Below are 14,731 nucleotides of genomic sequence, written 5' to 3'. Positions count from 1 at the left end.
GACTAACAAATTAGCTAACGATTAGAAGTTACAAATTAGGGGTCATGCAGCCTCTGGCTCCAAGAGTCTGAACCTCCTCAAATTGCTCCTGGGGATAACATCACTGTTGTAAATCTCAAGATCAGTACTTGTGATATTTTGCAGACCCTGCACTCAGTGGATCAGCTGACATGACTCAGACCAGTCATCTGACCCAACCAGTTCTGGCTTTGCACCAAGCGACAGAAGACAGCAAGAAAACCTAACTTCAACCCTCCCATGATTTCATCTCCAACCTGACCAGTCAGCACTCCCCATTTCCCAAGTCCCTACCCGCCAAATTATCTTTAAAAACTCTAATCCCCCGAATACTCAAAGAGACTGATTTGAGTAATAATAAAACTCTGGTCTCCGCACAGCCAGCTCTGCATGAATTATTCTTTCTCCATCGCAATTCCCTGTCTTGATAAATCGGTTCTTTCTAGGGAGCAGGCAAGGTGAACCCACAGGGCAGTTATACCATGCCTGGCCTCTATTGCTGATTTATATATTTTTTATTGCGGGTATTGCTATTGTTATGTTTTGAACATTTTCCATCCATGGTTGGTTGAATCCGTGGATCCAGAACCCACAGACAGGAAGGGCTGACTGTAGTTCTGTTCACACTGCGCTCCCAGACACATTATATACTCTCCCTAACTCTTATCTCTCTACCTAACCTGCTTCATGCTCAGCTCCACTGTCTCTTTTCACACAAATCCTTCTTTCATCTCTGCATCACCACTTTCTGCACTGAGTCCCTGGCCTTGAACTACACTTTCCCTGGTGCTGAGACTCAGTATGGACCCCTGCAGCTTTCCTTCAGCACACCTCCTGCTCCTTGCCACGTGATCGCTCATATTATTTAATTTTATATTCCTGGATATACTGAAAGGCAGTGTTCTTCAAACTTAAAAAAAAAATCACAATCCATAAGAAGGAAAGCATTTTTTACAGCCTGCTTAGTTGAAGTTTCACAAAGTAATGCTTTGTCCTTATGGATGGGATGCATCCTGGTTCTTTTTTGTTGCTGTTCCTTCCCCTATCCTGCTTTCTTTTCTTCTGCTGTACTGGAGTGAATTTTATTCTACCTTATTAGAAGAAGAAAAGTTGGTCTATGTTCATCTTACTGTCTAGTAATGAAACATTATTATAGTTTTAACAATCTGCAATAAAGCCTTTATGGGCAGAAACTATACTGCAGAGCTTTGCATGTTAGAAGTGCAATAGATATTTATTTGATTAAGTTTCTGTCTCTCCTAACAATGATCATGAAAAACAGACACATGCTTGGGAACCTGGCTGCCCTAGACTGGTCAAACAGATGTTCATATAATATCCCAGACTGAAGATTCTCAACTAGGGAAGAGGATGTGACCCACGAAGGGACAGAAAGTGCCTCTGGAGGAGGGCAGGACTGTAGGGCTGTGACTGGCGAGTGTACTCTGAATGAGCATATTTAATACTTCTCTTTTTTTTTGTTTTTTGCGACAGAGTCTCGCTCTGTCAGCCAGGCTAGAGTGCAGTGGTGTGATGTCTACAACCTTCGCCTCCCAGGTTCAAGCGATTCTCCTGCCTCAGCCTCCCAAGTAGCTAAGATTATAGGAGCACACCACCATTCCTGGCTAATTTTTGTATTTTCAGTAGAGATGGGGTTTTGCCATGTTAGACAGACTGCTCTTGAACTCCTGACCTCAGGCATTCTGCCCATGTCGGCCTCCCAAAGTCCTGGGATTACAGGTGTGAGCCACCATGCCGGGCTTTAATACTGTAATTTTAACCCTGAGTGCCAAGTCTGTACTTAAACCCCTCTTCACATGGGGTAGAGGAAATTGCGCCAGACCAGGAATCATGAGGCAGCAAGTCAGCCTTGACTTTGGGGCACTGTGGTGACTCATTCTGAGGCTGCTGTGAAGCCCTCCATCTGGTGAATCTGACATTTCCAAAGGGCCTTCGGTAGCAAACTGTTAAGTAAACTTAAGGTGTTTTGCTCTTTCTGTTGCAGCAGAGAATTCCAGAACTCCCCTTTCATTTGAGAGCGTACCTACTCTTGTAATGTTTTAAATTCCAGAACCACTATCCTGGGAATCACAGAAGTTCAGAACTTAAAATTGTTTTAAAGTTTCAGAACTTAAAACGGTTTTAAAGTTTACCTAAGCTAACTAATTTTATCAAGGAGAAAATGAAGAACCAGAGAGAACGAGTTGCTCAAAGTGATGTGACTATTGAATGGTGAAACTGAAACAAAAATTCCAGTTCCCAAACTCCAGTTTACTCCAGTTTAATACTTGCTGCAAGGTTCTCTATAGCTATGGGGGCGAAGTGAGCATTTAAACCTCTCTCCTCCCCCTCCCCCTCCCTCTCCCCCTCTTCCTCTCCTCCTCTTCTCCATCCCTTTCTCTCTCTCTCTCTCTCTTTTTTTTTTTGACAGTCTCACTGTTGCTCAGGCTGGAGTGCAGTGGTGCAATCTTGGCTCACTGTAGCCTCAACCTCCTGGGCTCACATGATCCTCCCACCTCATCCTCCTGAGTAGCTGGGACTACAAGTGTGGGGTGAAGTGAGCATTTAAACCTAACCTTCCTTCCCCTCCCCTCCTCTCCCCTCCCCTTCTCTCTCTCTTTTTCTTTTCTTTTCTTTTTTTGAGACAGGGTCTCACTGTTGCTCAGGCTGGAGTGCAGTAGGCACAATCTTGGCTTACTGTAGCCTCAACCTCCTGGGCTCACATGATCCTCCCACCTCATCCTCCTGAGTTGCTGAGACTATAGGTGTGTGCCACCATGCCCAGCTAATTTTTTTGTATTTCTTTTTCTGTTTTCTTTTGCAGAGACAGGGCTTCTTCCATGTTGTCCAAGCTGGTCTCAACTCCTGAGCAATCCAATCCACCTACGTCAGCCTCCCAAAATGTCTTTGCTTTTTAAAAAATTTTCCTCTCTCTCTCTTTCAGATGGGGTCTTGCACTGTTTCCCAGTCTGTAACCTCTCTCTTTAGCCACTATATTAGATACTTTGGGCAGACAGTTGTATGCCCGTGTCAAATTCAGAATAGAGGTATCAGAAGTCATTTTATGCAGTTACTTATTTTATAAATGGGAAAGCCAATGACAAGATCTCACTGGAGAAAGAGCTAACTGGCTCTCTCCTTTTCTTTTATTCATTTAACCAACAAGTACTGAGAAAGAGACCTTTTCTTCTTTTATTCATTTAACCAACAATTACTGAGCATCTATTCTGTGCTGAACATTGTTCCAGGTGATAAAGACAGAGATGAAAGATTTGGTTCCTGATATCAGGATCGGCATGGCCTAATAAGGGAAGATGCCGGGAAAACAGAAGGTTATCATCTGATGATATTTCTAGGGGGCAAGGCATGCCAGGGCAGTATGGGAACACAGGTGAGGACTACTTAGGTTAGTTTGAGGGGCATGGGTGTATGTGATAACATGTTTGGCGAGGTCAGGCTGATTTTGAGGTGTTTACAGATTACCCAACTGGACGTTCAGTCACTAATTCATTGATTCATGGAATAAACAATCAAAAACCTCTGCCAGGTGCTACAGATTTGGAGACTAATATGATAGAGATAATTAGGAGGGTGGTGAGGAGAATTACACAAATTATTGTCTAAGGCAGTAAATGCTCTGATCATTAAGGGAGGGGATTCCAGGTAATGGGCACCACAGGAGTAAATGAGGAGAGGTCAAGAACAGTATGATGATGGTGAGTACAAATAGTTGTGGCTGGAGCAAAGACTGTCAAGCAGGGCATACAAAAGGTGTTCTGGCAGGGGCCAGATCCCAGAAGAACTCAGAGGCTGTTGTGGGAGTTGGATTTTGTAACTACTAGTCCAGTGATGGTGATTTGATAGCAAGCCAGTTCATCTTCCCTAAATTTGTTCAACTGGCACTTGTGACTTAAACATAGGATTTTGCAAGTGTGTCTGAATCTTGAGTGGAGGGTGTCTGCAACAGAAAAGAGATCTAGAAAATGGCTCAAGTGATCTGGGCTCTTGGCCTGTTCTCCAGGCGGCAAGTCCATGGCAAGGAAAGAAACACTGCCAAGAAGGGACTCCAGCCTGACTCCCATGATACACCTATCATCCTTTAAGGCTTGACTCAACTCCACCTCCTCCTCCTCCGGAGTGATCCCTCCTTTCTATGAACCCCTAAAGTCAGAAGACTCTAGAGCTGGAAGGGGTCTTCTGTGTCCATCAGTTAATCTCCTCCTGATATAGTGACCTGTCCACTGAGCAGTTGGACACACAGGTTTGGAGCTCAGCAGGGGACTGGCATAGAGGTGTAAATTTGGGAGTCATCAGCGTAAGGGGAGACCAGAGCTGTGAATGAGGTTGGAATTGTCCAGAGAGCATGTATAGGGCACTCTACACCAATGTAACTGTGTTAATTAATTGCCCGTGTAAAGGCATTCCTTCACCAAGTTCTTAACCTGCCTTTGATGTTGCGGGCACCACTGAGCTTTTACCTACTTTGCCAGCCACACCTGCAGCACCTGCTCTGCAGCTTTCTGCTCTTTCCTTTAATGACATGGTCATTCCTACACCAGGGCCTTTGTGTCTGCTACTCCCTCTCCCTGGAGCATTCTCCTCCTGCCTTTGTCTGGTGTCCTCCCTATTCATCGAACAGGTTCCAACCTAAAGTTACTTCCTCAGAGAGGATCCTGACTTAAAACAGTTTTCCCATGACCCACCCTTGTATTTTCACAACACAATACTTATTTTAATTATAATTAAATAATGTGTTAAATCCCCACTTCCACCCATAAGCCCCACAGGGTCAGGACTGTTTCTCTTGTTCACCACTGTATCTCTCTGTACCTGGATGTACCACATCTTGCATATTGTAGGCACTCTAGAAATATTTGTGAGAAAGGGGAGATGCAGAGTAAAACCTGTTTTTACTCTAATGACAATAAATACAATGGCCGCAATAGGTAGGCAGAGAGATGAGGACTTTGTCTAATAGGATCTCATGGAGAAAAGTTGGGCCACAATACATTAAAGCAGTTCTGGTGGAGGGATCACTTGTTTTCATAGCATCTGTATCCAAAACCACTCATGTGAACCACTGGACCAGTGTGAAAATTCAGGCTTGAGAGATGGAATTGTAAAACTATTCTAGTTCTCCAGGGAGCTCTATTTAAACTGATTCAACTAGAATTCTCTATTGCTGTAGAGAATAAGGCAGCTAAGTTAACACAGTCTTGAGTCTTAAAATTTAACATCTTTGGTGCATTTGCTTTTGACGTGGAACACAACAGCCCTCCTTCACCCCATCTCTATTATCCTATGCTGCCAATCAGTTCCTAGATGGGGATTTTGGCCTATGGCTACAAATACCAATTTTCAACATTCAGTGGGAACCTTGGTCAAGTTCATGTCCCAGACAAAGGTCTAGCAAGAATGCCTCTGGCTATGGGATTTGCAAATCCTTTGAAAGGTCAGTTTTTTTCTTGCCACTTCATGTAGTGGGTATACATGCTAAGGATGGAAGCCAGCTTTCTCATTACAAGAATATACTGATCATAATAATTAACCTGACAGAGTACTTTCTGTTTGTCTGTGTTATTTTAAATGCTTTACATGGATTCATTCATTCAATTCCTCCTATAACCCTGTGAAGAAGTTAGTGCTTTAATCTTCATTTTCAGATGAAACTGGGGAACAAGAGTTTATGTAACATGCCCAAACTGTAGTGGGTGAATGGTGGAGCCAGGACTCAAAGCTAGGCTATCACGTCCTAACCTGTCTGCACAGGCTGGACGCAAATCTGATAAGGATGTCAGTTATTAATATCAGTACTGCACTGAGCATCCAAAGGCACACCCAATCCAACACAGAGAGCTGTCTATCCTTCTCCATCCCTGAGCAATGAAGAAGGCACCTGATAAGGTCTGCAGCAGCACTGGCCTTCCTGCCAAGTACCTGGAATCAGTCCTGAACATCTGGTGAGCCTGAAGCCTATGCTATATGGGGAACATGGTATGCCATCCATTTGCCCAGACGGGTGGACAACAGTTTCTGACTCAGGCTGTTTCCAGGATAAAAGAGGTAATTTCAGGGACAGGCTCTCTTCAAAAATAATAATACCATTAAGTTTGTATATTTAAAAAAAAAGGTTTACAAGTATCTATGCATAATTAATTAATTTCACATTGGCATTGTTATTCTCATCTTAGAGTTGAGGAATGCAAAGGCTCACGGGGATGTTAAGTAACTTATTCAAAATTTATTGTAAAATTAGGGGGAAGCTAACCATTACCATCTCCAACCAAGTACTAGTGTTAAACAGCTTTATAACTGGTTATCTCATTTGAACTTCAAAACAATCTATTAAGATATGAACTATTATTTTTTCTCACAATTAGCTTCAGAGGGGCTAAGGTGGCCTGTGACCACACAGCTAGAAAGAATGAAGCTGAGATGAGCACTAATATAATGCTATTACTATATTTGTAGAGTATACTATTTAAAAAATGTTTTCATGGTTTTAAAGAATTTAATATTTCTTGGTCAGATGGTAGAAGAAAAAGTATTAAAATTTTTTTTAAAAAGGATTTAATATTTATAGTAACTCTGGAAATAGATGGAAAAGATATTTTTATACCCACTTTGCAGCTGTTGAAACTGAGGTTAATTTGGGTTAAATGATTTGCTTTAGCTTGGTACCAGTATCCCATATGGCCCTATATTCCCATCAAACCCTGAGGGAAGATGCTTATTAGGGACTTCTACTTATCCCAAAGACCCCAAATTAACAGCAGGTGACATTGTATCAATGAGTCAAACAGAAAACAGAAACTACTAGTGTATTTAGAGCAGAGGCACCTTGATGCAAGGAATTGGTTACACAGATAACAGAGGGGCTGAGATGCCAGCAGGGGACAGAGAGGCAACCTAGAGGTTAGTAATCAGCCTAGGAGAGATGGAGGGAGCCTTGCCTATTACCTGAGTTCAGATACATAGACTACTGGATAGAAGCTAGAACCATGGTAGCCTGTGTAGTCGAAGCCAAAGCCACAGAGAAGCTCCTAGTAGGATAGAGATCTGAAGGGGTGGAGAAGGAGGAGGAGAAATACGCTGCTTTCTTTCTTCTTCCTATCTCCCAGTAGTGCCTCTCATTGAGTAAACCTAGCTGGGAGCCGGCTGACATCTGGCCTGGGAAACAGTGGCTGAATGGGTCAGCCTCAACTCTACAGGGAGGCAGCAGAGCAGGGGATGGGTGAGGAAGGAATCTGAGGGCACAGGCCATGGACCCGCCCAGACCCTCCGCCTGCATGGGCCATCATCATGAACCCAAAAAGACAAAGTGAGCCCCATTCCATGACAAAAACCAAGAACACATGGATTCTTTGTGTTAGAACCACAGGAACCTTCATCAGGGCTGAGTGTTAGGAGAAAGGCTGTGGTTTTGGGTGGGGTAACTGCTTGGTGGAGAGGCCAGTGATGCTGCAGACCTTATCAGGTGCCTTCTTCACTGCCCAGGGAGGACAGAGAGCTCTCTGTGTTGGCTTGGGTGAGTCCTTTGGATGCTGAGAGCAGGACTGATATTAGTCACTGGCATCCTATTGAATTTGTGTCCAGCCTGTGCACAACTATGTTAGTTGCCCTACTCAAAACCACAGCCTCTCTCCTCACACTCCCTATTCCTCTCTCCCCTTCCCTGCTTGCTTTTCTTCACAGCACTCATCACCATCTGATCCATGACACATTTTATTTGTTCATGATCCAATAAAACCTAAGTTCCATGAGGGCAAAGACTTCTGCTGGTTCTACTTTTTATCCCCATTGCCTAGAAGAGTGCCTGGCACACAGCACTCGAAAAATATTTTTTGTTTAATTAATTTTAAATTGGGTGATTTCACATAAGAATTTGGATATACGGTTTTCCTTAAAAATTTGGCAACACTGTTTCATATCACATCACTGCATAGCAACAGGTGGCTGGAACTGTCCTTTATAGATGGGGACCTGAGCTCACTCTCTAATTTGCCACAGTTTCCACCATGCCTTAAAGCCTAAAACAGCCAGCTTCACCCATTTCCATTACCTGCCTGGCTGCTGCAGGCATTCAAATGTGTGACCTCTGATTAGGGCTAAACTGTTCATTCTACATAGAGCTGGGGAAACAGAGATAAGAACAGGTGAAAGGTCTTTAGTTGCTCGAAGAGTTCAGATTAGAGTCTAACTGAGGGCTTTTATGATATGAAGATCATTGCACTAGGTATCAGAGCTTGGCCCCCAGGCAATGCAGTCCTTTCACAAATGAGGCACAGTATTGGGAGCTCTGTACACAGCTGCACTGTACAAACTACCTGTCCACCAGGAGATTATAATCTAGCAGCAGACTCCTTGTTTTCAGGGGTGGAGTTCAGTTAGCCCATGTTAGCACTGATATAAATTTGGGGGAAGACAGCAACTATGGCCCTTCTCACTCATTCTGTATTCTAGGTACCCAACTTCAGCAGATCGAATTGGCCAAAAGCAATGGTACAGCTCTGGGCCTTTGTGCATGCCCTTATCTCTTGTGTGCACTCCTACACATCCCTGAGGCCCCGCTCAGGACACTCCACTGAAGGCCCCATCATAGCTCCCCGGCAGAATTCACTGCCCCTGTGCTGCCTGCCTACATTTACATCTATTCTGCACAGATCTTGTTCTTTTACACAGTAGTCCCCGCTTATCTATAGCAGATACCTTCCAAGCCCTGCAGTGGATACCCGAAACGGTGGGCAGAACTGAACCCTGTGTCTACTATGTTTTTTCCTATACATGTATACCTAAGGTAAAGTTTAACCTAATTTATAGTTTATTATAAGGTAAAGTTTAACCTAAACTTTACCTTATAATAAACTTTACCTTATAATAAACTTTACCTTATAATAAACTTTACCTTATAATAAACTTTACCTATAAATTAGGCACAGTAAGAGATTAACAATTAATAATAAAATAAAGCAATTGTAACAATATGCTAGCATTGCTAAGCTTGCACTTTGGGGCCATAATTATGTAAAATTAGGGTTACTTGAACACAAGCACTGCAATACCGCCACAATCGATCTGATCACCAAGCTAGCTATTACGTGACTAAGGGCGGGTTACAGACATAGCAGGCTGACCCTTGGACAGAAGGGCATTCTGGTCCCAGGGATCAGGATTTCATCCTGCTATGCAGAATGGCCAGAAACTTAAAACTTAGGATTTCTGTTTTTCTGGAATTTTCCATTTAATAGTTATGGACAACAGCTGACATTGGGTAACTGAACCCGCGGAAAAGGGGGGCTACTGTACTCAGTTCTCTAGTACTTCGGAGCTTCTTGCGACGCTCATTTCTGCAAGCGAGTGTCTCTCAACAAATAAAACTATTCAGAATGTTTGGAATATTTAAACGAAATAATGCATTCAACAGGCAGTGCCCACCTCGCCAAGTTGGGATTCTCCCCTTGCATCAATCTCTCCTCTTTAGCCTGCTCCTCCCACCGCCGGCTGCAGGGGGACCACTCACTTCTCCCCTTCCCAGTCCAAGTGCTGAGCGTCGGAGGGCCGCACTCGAGACAGACACCAGAAAGCACCTTCGATAGCACATTCCTGCCCCACCTGCCCTTCAGCACCCGCTGCAGCCCCGATGAGGGTGGGGGTGGGACGCAGCCACCCTTCAGGTCCTTGGCAGCCCTACGGGCCTACCTTGTCCCCTTTGCTTAGGACCTGCCAAGGCCACGTCTCTACGCTTCCGAACAGCGAGTTCTTGATCATGCCCAACATGTTGTAGCCGAGACGCTCCCGACGCACGGGAGGACGTGAGGTGGCGGGCGGGTCGATGGAGCACCACGGGCGGCCACCACTCTGGGCAGGGTGGCAGGGCCGCAGGGCGGTGAGCAGAGGCGAGAGGCGGGCTAGAGGGAGGGGCCGGAGGGCGTGGCTAGAGGGCGGGGCGGCCAGGGGGCCGGGCGGTGAGGCAAGTGGGCGGGACAGAGGCGAGTGGGGCGGAGAGGAAAGGCTGGGAGGCGAGATGAGGGGGCGGGGCGGCGAGACGAGGGGGCGGTGAGAGGGCGGGCCAGTTATGCGAAGGGCGGGGCTAGAGGGCGGGGCAGCAGGGCAGCAGAGCCACGAGGTGAGAGGGCAGGGCGGGGAGGCAAAGCAAGGGGTGGCAAGCCGCAGGGTCGTGCTCCGGCTCTTCTCAGGCGTTCTGCGGGTGTCTTGGGAGGGAACCGGGCAGCGGGCCCCAGGCCATCCCCCTCCGCCGACCCCTTCTCTTATTCCGAGTCTGACCTCCCAGCTGAGGCCCTGGAAAGCAATTCTCGCGTGGACTGGCTTTAGGCAGCAGTGGGGAGGAACTTCCTGCCATGCATCCTCGACCCTCCCTAGGCCGGTCCACCGCTGCGTCCTCTCTCCTGTGCCTGAGCTCCAACCTCCGAGCCCTGGGTTCCTCACGCTTCTCCAGGCCCCCACCCGAAGGTCCGATCCCGCTGGTCCAGCGGCGGCCGGGCTCCCTGTCTCGGTAGCCGTCCCTCTACCCCCGCCCCATGACCCCTTCTAGACGACTGAAAGAGTCTCCGAACCACTTTCCTGCTGCCACTGTTTCCTACCATCCTCTACATCACAGCTTCCAGGTGCCTTTGTAAGCATGGCTTTGCTCGTTCACTCCTATTCAAAAATCTCACCAAATTTCTCACCGTTTACTGAGTTGAGTGCCTGCTTTCTGTCAAGTCTTTTACAAATATATCTCTACTCCACACACCACCGACAAGAAATATGTTGGAGCCATTTAAAAAGGAGGAAACCGAAACGAAACTTCTGCGGCTGCCTGAGCCTCCATTGCTCCGAGCCGCGCGGCTGCCGGCCGAGCCCCGCCGGAGAGCCCACGAGCCCGCACGTCCCGGGCGTCCGTCGGGGTTGGAGGCGCCAAGCGGCCTTGCTCCAGCGTTTCATGCAGGGGCCCGAGGGCCGGGAAGGGCGGGGCCCAGAGGCTGAGTCGGGCGCCCCGGCCTCAGGCTGGGCCGCGGAGCCGAACTGGTGAGGTGAAGCCCGGAGTCGACAGCCCGGGGCCGGCTCTAGGGGCAGCGGCACTCGGCTGTGCGTGATGGATGTTAAGAGCAGCGGCCACCGGACCTCTACGGGCGCCTGGGCTCTTTCCTCCTGCTAGAGGTGGGGCGCGGGCTGCCCGACCTGAGCCCCGATGCCGCACCTGCTGGCTCCCTGACGCCGCACCTGCTGAGCCGGGTCCCCGAGGTGACGGCCAGCCTGGCACCCACCTGGGACGCGCCCTCGGACAATGCCTCCGGCCGCAGGGAGCAGATCAGCTACGGCAGAGCCGAGGGAGTTGTGATCAGCTTCGTCCTGACGCCCATCTCCCTGCCGACGATTGCGGGCAACTGCCTGGCGGTATCTCCATGTGCTCCACCAGCCCTCCAACGACCTAATCCTGTTCCTGGCGCTGGCCAACCTCTTGTATGGCCGTGGTGGTCATGCCCTTCATCAGCTTCACCGACCTCATCAGGGGCAAGTGGATCTTTGGACACCTTTTCGGTAACGTCTTTATCTCCATAGATGTCCTGTGCTGCACGGCCTGGATCCTGAACACGTGCATGATCAGCATCGGCAGGTATCTTGGAATCAGGAGGCCCCTCACGTACCGTATGAGGCAGAATGGGAAATGCATGGCGAAGATGATTCTTTCTGTCTGCCTTCTCTCTGCCTCCATCACTTTATCCCACAGTTTGGTTGGGCTCAGAATGTAAATGATGATAAGGTGTGCTTGGTCAGTCAAGACTTTGGCTACACGGTTTTCTCCACCGCAGTGGCATGTTATATCCTTATGTCTGTCATGCTTTTCATGTGCTACGAGATTTACAAGGCCACCAGGAAAAGCGCAGGCTAACACAAGTTCCCTGGCTTCCCTTGAGTGGAGCCAGACATCAGTAGTCACCCTGAATGGCACAGTGAAGTTCCAGAAGGAGGTAAAAGAGTGTGCAAAATATATCCATCTTTAAGCGGGAACAGAAAGCAGCAGCTACTCTGGGGATCATCGTCGGGGCCTTCACCATGTGCTGGCTGCCGTTTTTCCTCCTCTGATAGCCAGACCCTTCATCTGTGGCACTGCCTGCAGCTGCATACCACTGTGGGTGGAGAGGATATCTCCATGGCTGGGCTATGCAAACTCTCATGAACCCTTTTATATATGCCTTCTTCAACTTGAGGACTACCTATGGCACCTGCTCCGTGCCAGTACCAGAATATCAACCAGGCACTCTCAGCTGCAGGCATGCATTAAACCCGGAAGCTTGCTGAGAGGCCGGAGACCTACCTTTGTCATGCAAAACTCTGACTACTGTAGAATAAAAGGTCATGATTCATGACTGAAAGTGGAATAATGGAGATGAAATAAAGCAAAATAGAGGTGGAAACAGAAGAAAGTCATTTGCCAAGACTGCAGAATGGAATGTGGCTTCTGTCCTTTCTTGAGGTGGATAAAACATGACAAACAGGGTGATCCAATTTACAAAATATCTTACGAGAGAGATGGTGACCTCTCCTTTTTTCTGTGGATCAGTGCTATTGTGTGTTCTCAGTTTAAGATAGCAGCTCATCTCAGCAGTAAGCACACCAACAGAACTGAGTTCCAGAAAGGCAGCAGTTTCAGGTTCTTTGGACATGTCTAAATCCATGCAAGTGGGAGAAGGTTCCAATGCACACTTCCTGTGCTTCCGAGTCTAGGTGTCTTGGTGAATATTCAGGAATCATTCATGGACAGAATGTATTTTGTTGTATGACAGGAGGGTTTTCCAAGCAAACTGTGATAAGCACAGCATCGAATATGTTACATGCCCATGTTAGAAAACAGAACCCAGTCGTCAGCTAATACAAATGATTTCCCAGAGCAGTGTTTGTTTCAAGCTACTGTCAAATAGTTTGGCTTTTCTGCAGGGGCCCTGTAACTTCCCCAGTCATGTACTTTCTTTGTTAACTCACTTACTGTTATTGTGTAGCTCAGGAACAGGTCTTAGGATGGAGATAAGCATACAACTTGAGTAAAGCTTTTTCCTGTGCTCTGAAGGGTCCTGAGAAGTGAGGGGGATGCCTTCCATGAGGATTTTTATCTCAGTGAAGCGCAAGTGGTTCCCAACCATATTGTCATTAACATGGTTATTGACATGTTTTTGACTTTCATTTTTCGCAAGGGTGCAGTGGAGCTACCCACGGGATGATCCGTAACTGTATGTTATATGGAATAAAGGGTTTTCCATGAAAGGTTGCGATGCTTCTGGGGATGAGGCATAAACATGTGCATTCTTGTTGAGCAGCATTGTATTAAAAACCAAATTGTGTGAAGCGGTCACCTGGACCACTTCTGGGAAATGCTCCAGAACACCAGTCTGTTCCTTCTAGATAATTTGTTCTTTGTATTTATTTTTATTTTTTACTTTCAGGCAGAGTGTCACCCTGTCTCCCAGTCTGGAGTGCAGTGGTGCAATCTAAGCTCACTACAACCTCGGCCTCCTGGGTTCAAGCTATTCTCTTGCCTCTGCCTCCCAAGTAGCTAGTATTACAGGCACCTGCCACCACACTTGGCTAATTTTTGTATTTTTAGTACAGAAGGGGTTTCACCATGTTGACCAGGCTGTTCTTGAACTCCTGACCTCAGGTGATCCACCTGCCTTGGCCTCCCAAAGTGATGAGATTAAAGGTTTGAGCCACTGTGTCCAGCGTGTTCTCCATATCTTAAGTCAGCTGTGTGCCAAAGCAGTTCTATCCCCTGACTCCCACCCACACCCACCAAAAAATGGTAGACAGGGAGAGCAGGTAAGGGAACAGAAAAAGTCTCTTTGCAGATATATATTTTTAAAATGATACCATGTCATAAGTATGAGCAAAGGAGACAGACAGTAGATGAGAACAGAAAAGTACCTATATCTACAAGGGGGAAAATGAATGCAAATCCTTCATTAGATAAGACAGAACTGAAAGAGAGTATTATTTTCCTACAATAAAGCAAGCTGTCCTCTGAGGATAAAGTAGAATTTCAATGTGGATTATGGACTTCTTCAACTCATACTGACGTTCCTTCTTACCAGACACGTGGAAGAACTGCCTTTCCTGAAACAGGAGGAAGACGCTGTCCTTTCAGTCAAAGCTTGTACAAATTCCTGACCTGGAGATTTGCTAATGTGACCCTGGATATGTATATTCATAATTTAAGTGATTATTTATGGTCAGATACATATTGTTGAACTTGAAAATGTTTTATTACATCGAATGAAGTCTAATTGTAGCTGAAAAAATAAAAAATAATAAAATGGAGGAAACTGAGGCTTAAAATAATTAAGGAACTTTCCCAGGCAACAACCAATGTGTGGCTTGGTGAGGATTTGAACTCGCATCTGTGGTGTCAATGACCATAATGATTTGTACTCTGTCACCCTGGCTTTTCTGATCTGTATCTACCTCTACACATGATACTGCTTTCCAAATACTACTTGAATGTTCAGCTTCGCCCTTGGACTCACTTCTTGAAATTGCCTTCTCTGAAAGTGTCCCTCAAACACTGTGTCCATGAACACTGTGTCATGCTTCTGCTTGAACTATCTTCATGAGGATTCTTTTCTCTTTTCTTTTTTGATACAGGGTCTCACTCTGTCGCCCAGGCTGGAGTACAGTCGCACGATCTTGGCTCACTGCACCTTCAAACTCCCTGGCTCAA

General features: G+C 46.5%; 1 protein-coding gene and 1 pseudogene across 1 annotated transcript in view; one reads left to right on the top strand and one right to left on the bottom strand.

Annotated features, from left to right (window-relative positions):
- Positions 1–9,934, bottom strand: part of HEBP1 (heme binding protein 1) — a 30,261-nt gene extending 20,327 nt beyond the window's left edge. The window contains exon 1 of the mRNA XM_003934535.4: positions 9,718–9,934. Within this exon, the coding sequence (XP_003934584.1) occupies positions 9,718–9,795 (78 nt within the window). The 5' untranslated portion in view covers positions 9,796–9,934. The remainder of the gene's footprint in view (positions 1–9,717) is intronic.
- A 205-nt stretch (positions 9,935–10,139) lies between these two features.
- On the top strand, positions 10,140–14,336 carry LOC101034242 (5-hydroxytryptamine receptor 7 pseudogene; annotated as a pseudogene).
- Positions 14,337–14,731: the final 395 nt, after the last annotated feature.

Source organism: Saimiri boliviensis, chromosome 7 (genome assembly GCF_048565385.1).
Source record: "Saimiri boliviensis isolate mSaiBol1 chromosome 7, mSaiBol1.pri, whole genome shotgun sequence".
NCBI classification, from domain to species: domain Eukaryota; kingdom Metazoa; phylum Chordata; class Mammalia; order Primates; family Cebidae; genus Saimiri; species Saimiri boliviensis.
The sequence above is the reverse complement of the archived record's forward strand: the minus strand, read 5'-3'. Positions and strand labels throughout refer to the sequence as shown.